The sequence below is a fragment of the Pseudopodoces humilis genome, chromosome 25, assembly GCF_049639895.1.
Source record: "Pseudopodoces humilis isolate 2021_Gansu_Grassland_sample_001 chromosome 25, ASM4963989v1, whole genome shotgun sequence".
NCBI lineage: Eukaryota > Metazoa > Chordata > Aves > Passeriformes > Paridae > Pseudopodoces > Pseudopodoces humilis.
In genome coordinates this window covers 5,222,376-5,239,703 of record NC_142224.1, presented here as the reverse complement: position 1 = coordinate 5,239,703, position 17,328 = coordinate 5,222,376, and the positions used below count along the sequence as shown (strand labels likewise).

The window sequence follows — 17,328 nt, the reverse complement described above, 5'->3', positions numbered from 1 at the left end:
GCTGAGTCAACACCTAAAAGCAGTTTTGGGGAGGGGGAACAGGTGAATCCACTGGCTCTCCACTAACTTTTGCATTTTACCTCCAAACATCAGATCCTGGCATCAGCAGGAACCACGAGGGTCACAGGAATGTCACCAGTGGTGTTAAAACAAGAGCTGCTGAGGATTTTTCCGCTGGTTTTTGATCTCATTTTAATTAATTTTGAATGAGCCTTCTATTGGTGAAAGTGCAAAGTGCTGTGCCAGTCCTGTGGTGCCAAGTCTTTCCAAATTCGTATTTGGCAAAAAAAATTCAGTGGTACCAACAACCCCAAGTGTGCCAGAACCATGGGAAGCAAACCTCAGTCCAGAAAATCCAGTGATTTCAGCAGACATTAACTCTTCTGGTGCCTCAGAGAAAAAATAACCTGAGCCTAATGAAGACAGGAGTGGCAGGCGCTGCTTTAGCTCACTAGAAATTTAAAAAATGAAATGCACATATTCTTTATTTTGTATTAATACACTGTAACTGCTTTACAGAGTCCAGCAGATCAGTTGCATGTAAATACTACAGATGAACTTGCCAAACTGGAGCTCACAAAACTAGTGCATTTATCCCAAAGCAGAGACTAAACCCTCTAAATCCTTAAAAAAATACATTAAAGAACATACCACACACACACATATTGCACTTTTCTCCGTATGAAATTTGTACCCCATGTACATCACACCAAAGTCTCTTCAAAGGAGGCTGTAGTACAAGATAATAAAGCTAATAATTACTCTAACAGTAGTGTACACAGTTCTCTAATGTTAGAACAGAACAGATTGGAACAAAAAAAGCCACTTCAAAGGAGTAGGAAGTGGTGCCCAATGGATCCTCTCTGTATGAGAAGGCTTCAGAAGCCTTTTAGTCCTAATTGGCTTAAAGGAAATTACATGAAATGTTAAATATGCTTTTGGCTGAGGGGAAAGAGTCAGTCTAAACTACATTAAAAAATCCTGCAGCTTCCCCCTGCCCAGCACTGCAAAGCTCAGAGGAGCTCAGACCGGTTGGCACATCCTGAAAAATGCATCGCAGAACTCCAGAACGGAATTATTTTTATCTTTTGAGTCCTGCAACGTGCAGGATCCTGGAGCTGGATGGGGAAGGAAGTGGTTATTGTTCTGGCAGCCTCCTGGAGCAGCACTGGGGCTGTCCTGGAAGCAGCTCTCACTGCCCAGCTCCACGAGTGCCTGGACAGACTGCACATTCCAGAGCGTGTGGGTGATGCTGCGGGGTGGGGAAGGAGGAGTGAAAGGACAGGACTCTGTTTCCTCTTTGTTCCTGCCCTGCTCTGCTGCAGTTTTTGTCAGGCTGTTTCCCTTCAGGTGTCACTGGGTTTGTGTTCCACTGTGTCAGACATTTGAAGGGAAACCACACAACAAAAACCTTTTCTCTCAGAGCTTTCTGGCCATCCTTCTCTCGTGATCCCTGTTCCTTAAACTCCTTTTTGCTGCTGCCTTGAGAATCCCTGATAGCAGAGGTAGAAGCCGAGCACTTTTGGGCTGGGCCAGTGCCAGAGCAGGCTCCAGAGACCAGGAGTTGTCTCTACCTGAGCACACAGGGACCAGCTGCCTTCTGTCACCTGTTCAACCCTCCTGCCCTTCACACACGGCGGCCGAACTCCTCCTGTTCCACGTTTTAATGTGCTCTTATTGCTGTACACGCTGATCATCCACCTCCCTCCAGCCTCGGGATTTGCAGTACCAAAGCCCAAACCTTCCAGCAAACTCTGCTGTGATCAGCACAGCTCCTCTGGCTCTTTGTGCTTTGATGAAGCTGCAATTGTGCTTAAAGTTTGTTCAGGGAAAGGCTGAACTGGCCCACGACACTTGAGGCTCAGAGACAAACCCCAAACTGGAGCTCTCATCCTCCTGCAGCTCCCTGAGCCGTCCCCCTCCTATGACTCGGATTTCACGTCTGGAAAGTTCTGGAGACGCAGCTCCAGCTGGAGCCGGAGCAATCCCTTGAAATGGTCGAGACATCAACAGTTTGATGCTGAAATATTGCTGTGATACTTTCAGTGTCCTATATACACGAGCCATTCAAACACTAAGAAAGTTAAACATGTCCCACATGGTGGGACGTGTGCTCTGAAGGGACTTTGGCCACAGCAGGGATATAAATGGGGCATTGTCTACTTTCTTCAGAAAAAAGCATATAGGCTGATAAAGAACTGAAAAAGGCACAGCACTATCACTTCACAGGGGTGTTTTTTTACTTTTCATAAGCTCATTGTTTGTTTTTTTTTTAATCCTTAAAAGTTCTAAAACCCTAAATAACTGTCCAAATATACAAAGCTCAAGAAACCACCAGCAACACATACTGCAAATTCAAAACACAGTTTTGTTTGCTTGTTGTTTTTTTTTTTTTAAAAAATGCAACCCAGGGACAGGTGGATCCTTTTCAGTGAGAACTTCTCCAGGACAGAGCCCTCCTGGCAAAAGAGGGTGATTTTAAAAGCCACCCAGGTGGATTTTTTTATTTATCAATGTAAGTTCCTGCAGCTCTTGCTGTCTCTCTCATGGCTCTCTTACCTTCTGGCTCTGTTGGCTCACCCTTGATCCCCACCCAGAGGTCTCTCCACACAGTCCCAGGTTTCTTTTGACAAAGTCAAGCTGTCCCTTGCTCCAGATTCCTTCAGCAGCCAGTCAAGAGCTCCTTGGCAGGCTTGGGAAATCCCGTTCAGGTGCCAGCAGGAGGAAGTGGAGGCTGCCTGAGACGCTCAGGGCTGGCCACGGAGTAGTTCCAGACCAGGAGCTCAACCAAAGTGCAACTTCCCATGAATTCCACCTCGTGCTCCTGTTCTCCAGAGGATTTCAGTTGCCATCAGCGCAGACCCAAATCCACCCTGAATTTCCATGGAAACTATTGCTTTTATTGCCAAGAAGTATGGTAAGTGTGCACTCACTCTCCTCTCTCCAAGTGCATGTTGGATGAATGCTGACAAACTCCCCAAATTTTTTTAGGAGGGGCTATTTCCTTCCTCTGAAATTCACCTTTTTTGCCTCCTTCTACGCAGACTTTGTGGGATGAAGCTGCACTCCCTGTTCTCCAGCCCCTGCCACTGGGGCCAAACACCTCCTGCTTTATTTTAATTGTTTTTCTTCCAGCCAGGTGGATTTTTAATTCCCCTGTCGATTCAAGAGTCGAAAAACTACCATGAATTCCGGGCTTTGGGGAGGGGGGTAGGAACAGAAAAAAAAAAATAAAAATAAAAATAAACCAACCAAAAATTCACATGCTTCTCCATTTGTCCTTGCAGCCTGCCCTGGGTGCTAATTGACCAGGACGTAGCCGCCGTGCTGGGGATCCACTGCCTCCATCATCTCACAGTCGAAGAGTCCGGGCAGTTCTGGCAGGGGCAGGGACTCGTAGCCGGGCTGTGCCTCGGCAGAGCCGCTCTCAGAGCTCGTGGGGAGGCGGCACTGCTCGGCAGAGGGGACCCCAGGCACGTCACAAGTCTGGAAGGGGAACTGCAGGGGCTGTGCTGGCTGTCCCTGCCCCGGCGGGGACAGCCGGGACGGGCTGGGGGGCAGCGGCTCCAGCTGCACCTTGGGGAACTGCCTGAGGAAGGGCTCGAAGCGCAGCTGCCCCGAGGAGGGCTCCAGCACGGGGCTCAGGGGCTGCTGCAGGCTGAACTGGGCTGGCTGCTGCTGCTGCTGCTGCTCCTGCTGCTGCTGCTGCTGCTGGGGCTGGGGCTGGGGCTGCAGCTCCTCCGGGCAGGGCAGGGGCAGCGGGCTGGCGCGGGGGTACGAGCTCTCGGCTATCTGCATCTGGTTAAAGTAGGCCTGCAGCTGGGACTGCTTCTGCAGGAACAGCCTCTTCTGGTGCAGCCTGCAGCCAGGACAGAAAAACAGTTATTTTTGGCCATTTGGACCACTCACACAGGAAAATCCCGGGGCAATCCTGCTCCTTAACTTCTGTGGCACATCAAAGTTATCACCTTTCAATGCTATCACACATCTCCTTTGGTAACTTTAGTGAGTTTCTCAGCTAAGCCTGTGCATTGTTTAATTCAGTTTGCTAAGAATGAGACCCATTGTGTTTGTATTTTAAAGCCTGCTGCTCACTGCTCTGGGGAATTCGGGAGCTGAAGATCAGGCAGAGAAATTTGTAAACACATGGCAGGACTTGTTCTTGCTTTTCTAAGTTTTGAAGTGAAGCTTTCCTTTTTTCAGATCATTTCTAAATGGACAAAGAGAGTTTCAGTTCTTTAATTACCCTTCAGAATAATTCTTCTGCATAATTTGCGGGATTCTCACCTGTGCTCCTGGAGCTGCTGTTCCAGACTCCGGGGCAGCTCTTTGCAGTAGAGCTGGCAAGTGTTCTGAGCTTTGGAGAGCAGAGTGGGCTTCTGCAAGGGAAGCAGAGCTGGTTTAAATGTTATTTGATTTAATGAATTAGTCCAGAAAGCAAGAGAAAGTTTTTCTAGCCCTGTAACTGCCCAGCTGTCCACACAGCCACTCCCTAAAGCCACAATGCTGCCCATTGGTTTCTAACCCGTAGACAATATTTTTGCAGGAGAGATTGTGCCATAAAAATCCACGGAAAGCTTTCTTCCCAAGTGGAAGAAGCTGGAAAACTGGAGACATTCCAGTTTTCTATAAACTAAAAGTGTAGGAAAACGGGTTTGAAATAAAGGGGGTGTGGAAGAGGAAGGCCCAGGGGGTGAAGTGGCTCCTCAGGTGCTGATGCAGAACCTTTATGGGATGTTCCAGCAACAATCTGCATTCAGCAGCAGTTATTAAACACCGCCAGGCTGAGGAGGGAAAAAACAAGAATGCACTTTCTGCATAATTCAGGTGAGTGCCTGACACCAGAAAAACACGGTGCAATTCCCAGCTCAGCTGCTCTGTGCTCATTTATCCCCTGAGAGCTTGTGCTGGGCAGCAGAGCTGCTGTGCTGAGCCCGGGCAGGGCAGGGCAGGGCTACCTGGAGCCGGTGTTTCAGGTACTGCGTCTCCAAGCTCTGCCGTCGGGATAACAGCGGGGGGTGTGCACTGCTGGGAAAAGCAGCTGGAGCCTCCTGCTGCTGCTGCTGGGAGCCTTCCTCCTGCAGAGGGAAGAGGAAGAAGCTGCATGCCCAGAGAAGGCTCTCTTAACCCTTTCTTTAAGGATTTTCCCTGCCGGAGGTTCCACAGTTGCCGCATTCCCATTCCAAACAACTCACTGGGAGCTCTTTAATGTCTCACTCTGAAAATCGGGCTGGGAGCACTGCTTGCAATTATACCTCCACCAAGAAAAGGTGTTACAGGCCTTTGCTAAATCCAAAACATCCTTGAGATTGAAAGCAATGACAGCTGGGTTTGGGAGGCTGACAGAGCCACTCACTGACAGCAAATTCTCCAGTCTGGGGGAGGCAGAATGGAGAGCAGGGAATTAATCTTCCCAGGTCTGCACACCACCTCATCCTCTCCTGATCTGTCCCAAAGCTTTAAGATGGAGCTCGATTTCAGCTTTTGGTACCTGTGCAGGGCTGTTAATGAGGTCCTGCAGCTGGCTGGCAGCTGATGTCAGAGAAGGCTCTTCCTCTGATCCCATTTGTTCGTACAGCAGCTGGACTTTGTTCAGCTCCAGGATTCCTTTGGCTCGTGCCAGGTTCTGGAGGTGCTGCCTAAATGCTACAATACCTGGAGAGGAGACAAACAGAAAAAAAAACCCCCAAAAAACCCTTTGTCAGAACAATTTGATTTTCTGCACAGGAGATTTTGATTTTAGCACAGGAGATAAGCTGATAACCGAGCCACAGCTGAGCGTGGAGGGCACTCCCTGCTGTGCCTGGCCGTCATGACTGCCAGAGCAGATGATTCAAACACAGAATTGTCACTGAACACACCGACCCCTGCTGCAGAGGAGTTACCTTGGGTGAGGGAGGTGTCGGAGGCCCTGCGGCCCTCGCGGAAGCTGACGGGGGAGCGGTTGTGAGCCTCTCGTTTTTGGGAGCTCAGGGCCTGCATGGCTGGGTTGGCAGGTCTGAGCCCCAGGAAAGGGGAAGCCACCCGTGGGGCCTGCTGGCTGCTCAGCACCATCTCCTTCAAGGAAGGGGTCTCTCCCAGGAATTTGAGATCCCTCTGGATGGAGCCCATGTCGTACTCGGAGTCGATGCTGCTCAGGGAGGAGTTCTCATCCAAGGAATAGACTTTCCCTGGGACAAAAAAAACCCACAAAAACTAGGATAAAAGTGGGAATCAGTGCCACTGACTCCAGCCACTCCTGCCAACAGTGGCTGTCTTAGAGTGAACAGTCAAAAAAACCCCCAATTCTGACAAAGGAATTGTCAAGTAAAACCAGCAGTGCAATAATGGGGATTTGCTACTGCTTTTTGCAGTCAGACACTCTGCAGATGTTCACTGGCCTGTCTGGAAAGTGTTTAGGGTTTTTTTTTTTGCCCACAGATAATCCTGTGGCAGTACAATCCAGTTTTGTACAGACAAAACTGCAGCCTTGGTCACCTCACTGGTGTTGGGAGTCCAGGGGGTTTTATTTCCCCACCATTGTCTGCCAGCTCCTCTTTAGGGGATGAATGATTTGGGGATATTCAGTTGAAAAAGCAGCCAGTTTTGCCAGATTTCCCAGTCTTGTTGGGGTTGTACATGGGTTTAATCACCTGTAAATTTGCTGCTCTGATTTTATACTGTTCTCAACAGCAGATTTTGGGGCATTTTGTGGTATTGGGGTGTTTTGTGGTTTGTTCCCTTTGTCCTTTCTAGCAAATACAAACTGTCTGGCACTCATCACTCATAAAACCTCACATTTTCCATCACCAGCTGGTCAGACTGAGGGAGAAAACGAGCTTTGAGCTGAGCTCTGTACCTGAGCCTGGCACCATCACCAGCTGGTTGGTGACCTCAGCCAGGGTGTGCCGCCTCTTCCCTCCTCGAGCTGCCTGCAGCGCGGCGAAGGCCCGCGCTGGGTCCTCCTCTGCCTCCCCTTCTGCCTCTATTCCTTCGTCAATCGAGGTTTCCATCATGCTGGAGGGCAGGGATTGGCATCCTTTCCTCATCCCCACGGGAGGCACGGGGTCCAGCAGGCAGCCGTTCACCTGGGCCACAGCGACAGGGAACAGCTTTGGTTTGTGCCCAAGGAATTGCCCCCAAAAGCAGGAAATCCCTGGCCTGAAGGCAGTCATTTTAACTCTGCTGAGTTAAGTAAGACTTGTCATGGACAATTCTTAATTTCCTGTTTACATCCCCTTAACACTCAATTCCCTAAAATTAAATATTCTCATTCCCACAGTTCTGTGCTCTCCAGGGCTGGTTTTTTTTGTTTTGTTTTGGTTTGGTTTTTTTTTGGTTTTTTTTTTTTCTTTTGTGGGGGGAGGGTCTGAGTTATTAAAAACTTTGCCAGCTTAGTCACAACTATAAAATATTTATGGAATGTGCAATACTGCTGTTCCCCCCTTTCCTATACCTACTGTGCTCATTTATCACACTCAGATAAACACCAGGGAAGAAAAAACCCAGCCTTGTATTTCATCCTCGCAGGGCTGTGCTCAGGGATAATTCCATAAATGCACCTTTTTCCAGCACGAGTCCACTTGATTAATGTTGTTCCCCTGCAAACACAGGTTGCCTGGAGAAGCTGTGGAATCTCCCTCCTTGGATTTTACCCAGCCTGATAAAGCCCTGAGCAGCCTCCCACAGCTCTGGATCCTTTAGAGGCACCTCCCCAACCTAAACTGCTCCTAGGATTTTAATTCTGGTTTTATTCTCCAAGCCAGTTTGCTTGGACTTTTTTCTAATTCTTAGGAATTATACTAATTCTTTGCTGTGTGAAGTTATTTGGGTTTTAGGCAAAAATATTATTTATATATTTTCATTTTTACATCAACTTTTATTATCAACATCTCTATTATTTCTCTTATTTTTAATTTATAAATATTTCCGTGTCCTGCAGCTTCTGGAGGCTCTGTCCTGCTGCACAAACAGGATCACACTGGGTAAAACAGGGATGGAAAAAACACAACCCTTTTCCACAAAACCTGGAGCTGCTGCAGCTGATTTTATGTAAAGCCATTTTATGTGAGCCATTCCTGAATTCTCCTCCAAGTTCTTTGTTGTTTTGAAAAGGAGGAGTGTTTGGAAAAGGGGTTTCACTGCATGGAGAGCAACCCTTAACAAATGGTCTTGAGGCAGAACTATATGGTAGGAAAACATCAAGAAACAGCTATAAATAGCTTAAACAGCAGGGAAATGAGGATTCCTGCACGGGAAAACCCTGGCTCTGCTGCCTCTGTTTCGACTGACTGGATTCTACCTCTGAATTTAATTTCTTGCACACCTTCCTTCCCATCTGGGAGTTTTCCACTCAAATGCCTGGCACTGATCTGGCAGAAAGGAAGAGCAGAACCGATCCCACATTGGCTCCCTGCAGTTTTTCCAGGGATCAGAGCCTGGAAAATCCTTTAGTGGTCCTGTCCTACAGAAATTAAGGATATTCCCAAGCGAGCTCAGCCTTGACACCTCGCTGCTGTCACCAGCTGTTGACCTACCCCGGCCAAAGAGCAGCTCTAAAGCAAAAGGGGGATGCAAAATAAAGCTCAAAATGTTAATTTTGAAGTGCCTTTGAACTGGTTTGTGCCTTCCAGCTGCCAGAGACCACACAAGGAGCCAGTGCTCAGAACCAGGGCCACACTCTTGGTGTTGGGAGCAAACCAGGGAGCAATAAACCCTTCAAACTGGCAGGCAGGACATCAAATCCCAGCTGGCAGCAGGCAGGAGAAATACGCTGAAATTCGAGTTATAACGTGGTGAAACATGAGAGAAAATAACACAAGTTTTATGGGAGTCACATACTTCATAAATGTAATTATTTTAAGCTATTTCCCCTTCTAATTGCTGACTCCAGATCAGGCTGGAGCTCATTTGGACACTTCAGCTGCATCCACGACCCCTTTGTGTGAGGAGGAGGAGCCTTCACAGCTCTTAAAAATACATTTTAGAAGAACAAGGGAAAGAAACCCAATTTTTTGGTTGTTTTTTTTTTTTTTTTTGTCCCTTCCCAAGAGCAGTGTGGTGAGAATGGAAGGTAAGCAAAGAAAAAGAGGCAGAGGATTGCTGAAAATAAAAGCTGTGGAGAGTCACAGGGAAAGGGAATGTGGAACACCTACAACTCTTGATGATAAATAATATAATTAATAGAATGTAATATCATAATAGAATGTAATATAATAGAATGTAATAGAATGTAATATAATAGAATGTAATAGAATGTAATATAATATAATATAATATAATATAATATAATATAACATAAAATACAATACAATATAATATAGTATAATATATTATAATATAATATAATATATAATATAGTATAATATATTATAATATAATATAATATAATGTAATGTAATGTAATATAATATAATATATTTAATATAATGTAACAATATTTTATTAATATATAATACATAAGTATTATATTAATATATACTATAATACTATAAATAAGTATATAAACACTAAGTATATATATAATATACTTATATAATATATATAACTATATACTATGTATATTTTATAAATATAAATTTATTCATAATTATATTAATACAATATATAAAATATATAAAAATCAATATAATTTTCTTTATTTTATAAATATTAAGTATATTTTATATACTTAAATGTTAATTCTATAAATACTTCAATTTCAGGAAGCACTGCTGTGCTTTTAAGAGACAACAACGATTTTTAGCTGGAATGATTTCTGGGAAAAAAGATAAATCATAAATAAATCAATATATCGATATGATAATAAATCAAGCTGTACCTTTGGTGTCTCGACCCTCTCCTCCTCCATAAAAGCTGCCTCTCCCTGGCAGCTGGAGGGAGGGAAGGAAAAGGTTTCTGCTCCTGAGGCTGAGGGGAGCCCTGGAGACTGCAGCAGCCTTGGATTTTGGGAATGCAGGTTCACCGAGGGGACCACAGCTTGTGCCTAAAAAGAAACAGAATTTAAAAACTCAAAAGTGGAACAGTTTCAGGTAGGGAGCAACATCCAAAGCCAGGGATTAAACAATGTGCAGCCCAGGGCCAAAGCAGAAGTGCAAGATTTATTTCTTGGTTCAGGATGAAGAACATTCTTAGCCTTTAAACTTGGGAAGAAACCCAACATTACCAGCCCCAAATCACCCAGGCCAAGCCCAAATGTCGTTAAGCTCAGGACTTATCGAAGCTGACTTATTCCCAGCAGCACAGACAGAGTTTGGGCCTTTCTGGTGCTCTAAAATCCCTTTTTATATTCACTACAAACCCCCTGACTGCTACCAGGGGGCTCAGGAATGGTTTCAATGAGTTTTACAGGAAATTTCCTAAAGGTGCAGGAAAACAGGGATATTTCTCCCTGGTTTTGAACCTTTATTTCCTGGAACCTTTATTTCCTTTATTTCCACACCACTGGCCAAAAGGAAACCATCAGCCTCAGCCAGGAGCTGTGGTGCCACCACGTGTGAGAACAAATTATCCTTGGGACAACTGTGAGGTTGTAACCAAAGAACAAAGTGGGAATGTGGCTCTAAAATGCAGGAATTCAGTACAAGGAACCCCCTCCCAGAGGTGTTTTATTCCTCCTTGTTCATCTGGCTCCACCTACTTTAATTACATCTTCAAATTGATAATTTTCTCTGCAATCCTGCGACTTCCTGCTACTAGAACCAAGCTTAAACCTGAGTTTAATCTTTGCCACACTGTTCCTGGACCTGTGCTTTTCATAATTGAAGCTGAGTTTCACCTCAGCAGAATCCAAACATCCCAAAGAGCCTCTTGCTGCCTGAAGCAAGGGGAAAAAAAAAAAGAGCAGAGCAGCTTGGTTGTGATTTCTCTTGGAAGTGGAGGTGGAATTTGGGCAGAGAGCAGCACACAGCACCCAGGAGGATGGAATTTGAGGGAATATTTACTTGAGACCAGGAGAAATCTGAGTCATCTCAGGCCAAGCCTCTCATGCTTCCAGTGATGCATTAATAGAAATCAAAAGAGCTGCACAATGGTTGGGTGTCTTAATGAAACAAGAGAATATGTATAAAAAAAATAAATAATAAAAATCTTTATAAAAAAATAATAATCAAAATCTCAGAATCATTGGAATAAGACAGGATAAACTGTGGAGAAATTTTCTTGTGGAGAAAATGAGCAGGGAAAAGCTGAGCAGCCTCAGTGCTGGATCAATCAAGGTAATTAGAGGATTTTAAGTGTCCAGTCATGCCATGGAAAGGATGGAGAGAGCACCCAGAACTGCTCTTGATAAAATAAACCTGACATCCTTAGGACTGAGATCAATTAATCACCCCACTGGCTCTGTGCACACAGAGGTTCTGCAGGAAACTGGGCCATGGGAAAAGGGGTGTAAATCTTGAAAGAACTGACATCAGTTAGGAGCAAAGTTCTGAGACTTCAGCCATGAAGTGGCTCAAGATAATGACATTTTTATCAGCTACTCCAAATACTGCCAGGAATTGACACCTTGACCTGGTAAACTGGTCATGAATGGGTTTTTTGGGGCACCTCTTTCCTGTTCTTTGCCATTTCACAGGGAATGGCAGGGGATAAAGCAATTTTATTTTCCACAGGTCCCTTTAGAATGCCTGGAAGATTTCAGCCTCCATAAACTCAGCAGCTCCTTGGGTGATCCCACTAAAGACACTCCCAGTGCTGCACAGGCTCCAGATATGATGTTTCTTTAAATTTTTCACCAACAAAAAGCTTGAAACTCTCAAAAATGAAAGCCTTCCAGTTAAGATCCCATTAAAGACACTCCCAGTGCTGCCCAGGCTCCAGAACTGCCATTTCTCTAATTTTTTCAGCAACAAAAAGCTTTAAACTCTCAAAAATGAGAGTCTTCCAGTTAGGGTAAAAGCACAGGACTGTCAATGGGAGCTGAGGTTAAAAAGGGAGATTCCCACTAAAACCAAACCCAAATTCTTCCAGTTAGGAGCAGCAGCACAGGGCTTCCCCTTCAATGGGAGATGTGGAGTGACAAACAAGATCCTCGCTAAAGCCAAACCCATTATTTGCATTTCAGGCTCCAGGATGAACCCACACCAACCAGCCAGGGGCTGCAGGTGGTGGGGAGGAATTCTGGAAGGGGATGAGGCTGAGGAGGCCGGGATTGCAGGAGGGAGCTGACCTTGGCCACGGTCTGCTCGGCGATGGTGCTGGGCCGGCGCTGCCGCGCGTCCACGCGCTGCTCCACGGGGAAACTGCTCCGGTGAGACTTCAGCCTCTCCACCAGCAGGTAATAGATGGCAGCAAAGTGGTTGTAGCTCTTGTTCTGCAGGGACTGCAAGAAGAGAAGCACAGCAAATGTGGGAGCAGCCAGATGGGCGCTGGGCTTTGTGCTCTGCCAGGAAAAGAGGGGGTTTGGGGTGGTTGGGAGGTGGAGGGGAGGGCAAGCGCTGTTCTGAGCTGAGAAGGGCTCAAAGCAGAGTGGCAGGGACAGAAAAACATCAATCCCAGGTGGTGCTGAGCTCCCAGAGGGATGGGACACCCAGAAATCCCGTTCTGAACCCGCACAGGGCCCCGAGCTCCCATCCCAGAAGGAATGACCACGTTAACCCCACGGGGAATCCTGACATTATGTCCTGGACAGGGCAGGCACAGCTCTCTGCCTTCAGCTCCTCCTTGATTCTCTGCTAAAAGCTCAAAGTTGACTTCAATTTTCATTTGCCACCCTCTTGAAAGCTCAAAAGGAATTTATTTTCTAATTCCCCCTCGTCCCTCTCCAGCTGCCAAGTTAATGATTTATCCAACCCCACTCAGGAGTGTTTTACCCCCACTGGAGTGTGTTTTACCCCCATTTATTTATATGATTATATAAATATATAAAAATATAAATATATAGAAATTATATAAATAGAAATTATATAAATATATAAAAATTATATAAGTATAAAAATTATATCAATATATATCATTATATGTTATATATAATTTATATATCATTATATATAATATATAAGGCATTGTATGATTATATTAAATTATTGTATTTTATGCTATTATAATATATATAATTATATAATATAATAAAATATACTAATAATATATAATATATAATTGTATAATATATTATATTATACCCCCATATTTATTGATATGATTTACCCTCATCTGAGTGTGGTTTACCCCCATTTAAATGTGTTTTACCCCCATATAAATATATTTTACCCCCATTTAAATGTATTTTACCTCCATTTAAATGTATTTTACCTCCATTTAAATGTATTTTACTTCCATTTAAATGTGTTTTCCCCCATTTAAATGTGTTTTACCCCCATTTAAATATATTTTACCTCCATTTAAATGTGTTTTACCCCCATATAAATGTATTTTACCCCCATCTGAGTTTTACCTCCACCGTTTTCTGCTGGTCTATGCCCAGGCTGTGCATCAGCCTCAGCACCTGCTCGTTGTACTCCCCCAGGGAGGGCTCGTTCTCCTCTCCTGGTGGGTAAAGGATTGGCCTCTGGGCAGGAACTTCCACCAGCATCCACTTGTGCTCCTTGATTTGAGCGATGCTCAAACGTTTGGATGGGTCCAGGACCAACATCCTCCTGATCAGGTGCTCACACTCTGTTGGCAGGGGATAAAAATAAGAATTAGAAACTTGCTCAGTGACCTACCAGCCCAGAGCTGCATCACTGCTGCTCAAAATCTCTCAAAACAAGACTAAAAAATCACATTACAGTAGAGAAAAGCCCAAATTCTTCATGGCAAACAGCGCCATTCCCCCTGCCCACATCCTGGTTATCCCAGAATTTATTCAAACCACACCAAATGAGTAAAACCACGCCACTGTTACCTTCTGACATGAAATAAGGGATCCTGAACCTTCCCTCCAGCACTCTCTGCCTGAGGATGGGCAGGGTGGGTCCATCAAAGGGCAGTGCTCCACACACCAGCACGTAGAGCACCACCCCCATGCTCTGTGGGGAAAAAAAGGGAATTTTCAGCTCAGTTCCAAAGCTCCCAGCAGTGTCTGTGAGGCTGCAAGCCAAGCCCTGCCACAGAAATCATTATTTCCTGCAGAAAAAGGGAATTCAGGTGAAAATGAGGGAGCTGCACATGGGGTACCTGAGAATGAACCCCAGCTTCAGCTGAGAATTCAGGATATTTTTATTAATCTCAGCACTGCCCAAAGAAAAGCAACCCTCAAACAGCAGCCACTCCAAGTGAAAAACTGTAATATTTTCCATTTGAAGCCTGCAAAAGCCTGTGGGGAGGAGTTCCTATGAACAGTCAGTTTAGGGGATTATTTAATGTGAGGAAAAAGGGAAATTATGGGCAGGAGCTCTGCTCCAATTGCTCATTCCTGGGAGGATGCAGTGAATTGGCACTGCCAGTGGGAATGTTCTTGCCAAAAAAATAACAGTGCCACACTCCATGAGGGCAGCACAACAGCCTGGCACAGCACTGGCTCTCCCAAGGGGGAAAAAGCAGGTGTTGACCTCAAAACTTTGTAAAAACACAGAGATTTTTACAATTAAATACAGATTTTTTTAAAAAAAAATCCCTGCCAAAAACTGAACTGGGGATTGCTGCAAGCTGAGCACCTTCACAGACTCCTTAATTCAGAAGTGAAGGTGATTTTATTTTAAATTCCAGCACCTTCTCTGTGGGCAGTCAGGTCCTGTTAATGATTTAGGACCTTTTATATTTAAGGAATATTTACCAAAGTTCAGGGATTCCCTTCTGACGCTCAGAGCGTCACCTGGCTGACGTCTGCTCTGTGTTTACCAACTCCCAAAGGTCCAGGAAGGCTGGAGCCTTTCTAAAACCAGTATTTATTAGGTGCTTATGTACACAGAACCAGCACACAGCCAGATAAATGTCTGTAAAAGCACATTTTTAATTTATCTGGTTAAAAACTTGGCGAAGATTTTATTTGTGAAGGTGATTTGGGTTCATTTAAATTAACTGAGCAGCCCAAAGGTGGCTTTTCATGAGCTGCCCTGGCCAAAAAGTCACCCTGGGGTGATGCATGCAAACCTGAGGCTGCCAAATCATCCTTAAGATGTGAATCAAAAAATGCAAATAAAATCAGAACATTAAAATCAAACCCCAAATCAGGAGTGAAAAGCAGGCTCTGGAGGGTGCAGAGAATTTCTGCATTCCCCACTGCAGGAATCAGAGCAGGGATCGCCCTCTCTCCCCTCCTCAACTGGAATAATCCACATGGAAACACCAACTCCACATCAGGCAGCTGCTCCTGGAGGGTTTTGGGGCACAGCCGAGCTCATTTCCAGCTCCAAGAGCAGAGCAGAGCAGTTCCCTCTCTGTGGGTTTCTGTGCTTCAGAGCCTCCCTAACCTCAGCAAGGCTCCACTCCCACTTAGCCCAGAAAACACCAAAAGGAACAGGAAAAAAAGCAAATTTTGCTCATTCAGCCAGGGAACCTTGGGAGGGGTTTGCTCCCCTCTGAGATCCACCTGCTGTGCACTTTTTGACAGGGAACCCCAATTCCATGCAGTGGGAAAGGTTTTTATGGCACTCAAGAAATAAACCTGAACAGGAACAACTCGGCTGCAGCTTAAAAGAAAATCAAAGATTCCAGACCTGCAGCTTCGGAAAAATCAAATATTCCAGATCTGCACCTTAAGAAAAACCAAATATTGGTTCCAGCTTCCCAGAAGTTGACTGGAATGAAGTTAAAATAAAGGATAAAGGTACCCAAATGTCCAGCTGGGGTCCCTCGTACTGCTGGCCTTCAAAGACTTCTGGGGCTGCATAAGGGGGGCTCCCACACCACGTTGTCAGAGGCTCCCCGCTCTTATAGAAATTCCCAAAGCCAAAATCTGTGGGAAAAAAATAAAGGGAAAAGTCACTCCAAGCTTCCACTGCACCACAATGAATAATTATATATGCATGGCCCCACTGTGATTCCATCCCAAATCCTTTTGTGGGGACCTCCACTAAAAATATTGGGATGCTGGGTGTCCTCTGTTGCCTTTTTCATATTGTGGAATTGTTAAAAACACCTGAAAACCTTCACAACCTGGAGGAGTTTTGAGTAAACTTGTAAACAGCCACCATTAAAATTCAACAAAGCAGCAGATAAACGAGGTTATTGACTTGCCAAGAGATAATCTGAGATTTCCTGGCTTTTCCTTAGGTGCTTTCTAGCCTTGAATACACAAATTTTGACAAGCTTTGGAGCTGGGAGGAAGGAGCTGTGCCAAGAGCAACAGGCACGGGAAACCAGGAGGATTTCTGCTGGGAAGGACACTGCTACTGGGACTGTCTGCAGCCCTTGCAATTACCAGCCCACAAACAAAAAAATTCTTCAAAATGTTGCTTTTTGTGGCAATAGGACCAGCTGTGGTCTGATATTTATAATAATAATTCATATAATTCAGGGGTGAGAAGCAAAAGCAACGGGCTTGGAGACAGAGGCTGGTGCTTCTCCCCTCGGGCTGGGCAGCTCCTGGTGCTGCTGTGACAGAGGTGACAAACAGGGCTCAGGGTGATCCGGCCCTGGATGTCCCCAGGGATGCAGTGAGAGGTGACAAACAGGGCTCAGGCTGTTGATCCAGCCCTGGATGTCCCCAGGGATGCAGTGAGAGGTGACAAACAGGGCTCAGGCTGTTGATCCAGCCCTGGATGTTCCCAGCGATGTCGGGAATGCTGACCAGCAGATAGCAGAGCTGATAAACGCTGTGGTTACCACAGGCTCTGCTGAACCACCCCGTTCACCCCGTTTGTGTTGCCTGTGCTGCTCAGAGGAGCCAGAAAACCACTAGAGAGCCCTCAGAGTCAGACAAACAGAGAGAGATTTAACAAAGCCTCGGAAAAAAGTCAGCCTGGAGCTGGTTTGGAGCAGCAGAGCAGAGCTGCAGCTGCCTGCTGACACCGAGCTCTGTGGGGAAGGAACGGGGGCTGCTTTCCCAGCAGGAGCTCCAGCAGCCCTTTAAAGGAATTCTACCTGCAAGATCACTCAAAATGAAGCAGTTTTGGGAACACCAGGAGCGCAGAGGATTTTGGAGGCGAGAACGAACATCTCACCCTCCCCACAATCCCCGGTACGTGCGGAACCCCCGATGTCCCAGCGGGATCAGGGTCAGCACACCCGATACCCTGCAGGGTGAACTTTTGGGACCTGGGCACCATCAAAGGGTTGATCCCTGGCTGCTCCCAGCTGGGCTGGCTGCCAGGGCTGCTGTGAAGGTCAGGTCCCAGCCGAGCCCTGACGGGCAGGGACGGTGACGCCACCGGGGCCCAGGGACGTCACCGAGCCCAGGGCTGCCAGCGGCCAAGGCCGGCTCAGATTCCAAACCTCTCCAGGAACCACGGGATGGAACAGGATGGAACA

General features: G+C 45.8%; 1 protein-coding gene across 4 annotated transcripts in view; it reads right to left on the bottom strand.

Moving 5' to 3' along the window:
* Window positions 1-458: 458 nt before the first annotated feature.
* Window positions 459-17,328, bottom strand: part of SIK2 (salt inducible kinase 2) — a 31,548-nt gene continuing 14,678 nt past the window's right edge. For 2 of the 4 annotated variants that reach the window (XM_005531113.3, XM_014259861.2), the window contains exons 5-15: window positions 15,690-15,814; window positions 13,823-13,946; window positions 13,373-13,593; window positions 12,149-12,301; window positions 9,800-9,964; window positions 6,839-7,067; window positions 5,886-6,170; window positions 5,492-5,655; window positions 4,959-5,078; window positions 4,288-4,379; window positions 459-3,859 (exon numbers count right to left, since the gene is read on the bottom strand). In XM_005531113.3, coding sequence (XP_005531170.2) covers window positions 3,301-3,859; window positions 4,288-4,379; window positions 4,959-5,078; window positions 5,492-5,655; window positions 5,886-6,170; window positions 6,839-7,067; window positions 9,800-9,964; window positions 12,149-12,301; window positions 13,373-13,593; window positions 13,823-13,946; window positions 15,690-15,814 — 2,237 coding nt within the window. In that variant the 3' untranslated portion in view covers window positions 459-3,300. The remainder of the gene's footprint in view (window positions 3,860-4,287; window positions 4,380-4,958; window positions 5,079-5,491; window positions 5,656-5,885; window positions 6,171-6,838; window positions 7,068-9,799; window positions 9,965-12,148; window positions 12,302-13,372; window positions 13,594-13,822; window positions 13,947-15,689; window positions 15,815-17,328) is intronic. The other 2 variants (XM_014259859.2, XM_014259860.2) reach the window with 2 other exon arrangements.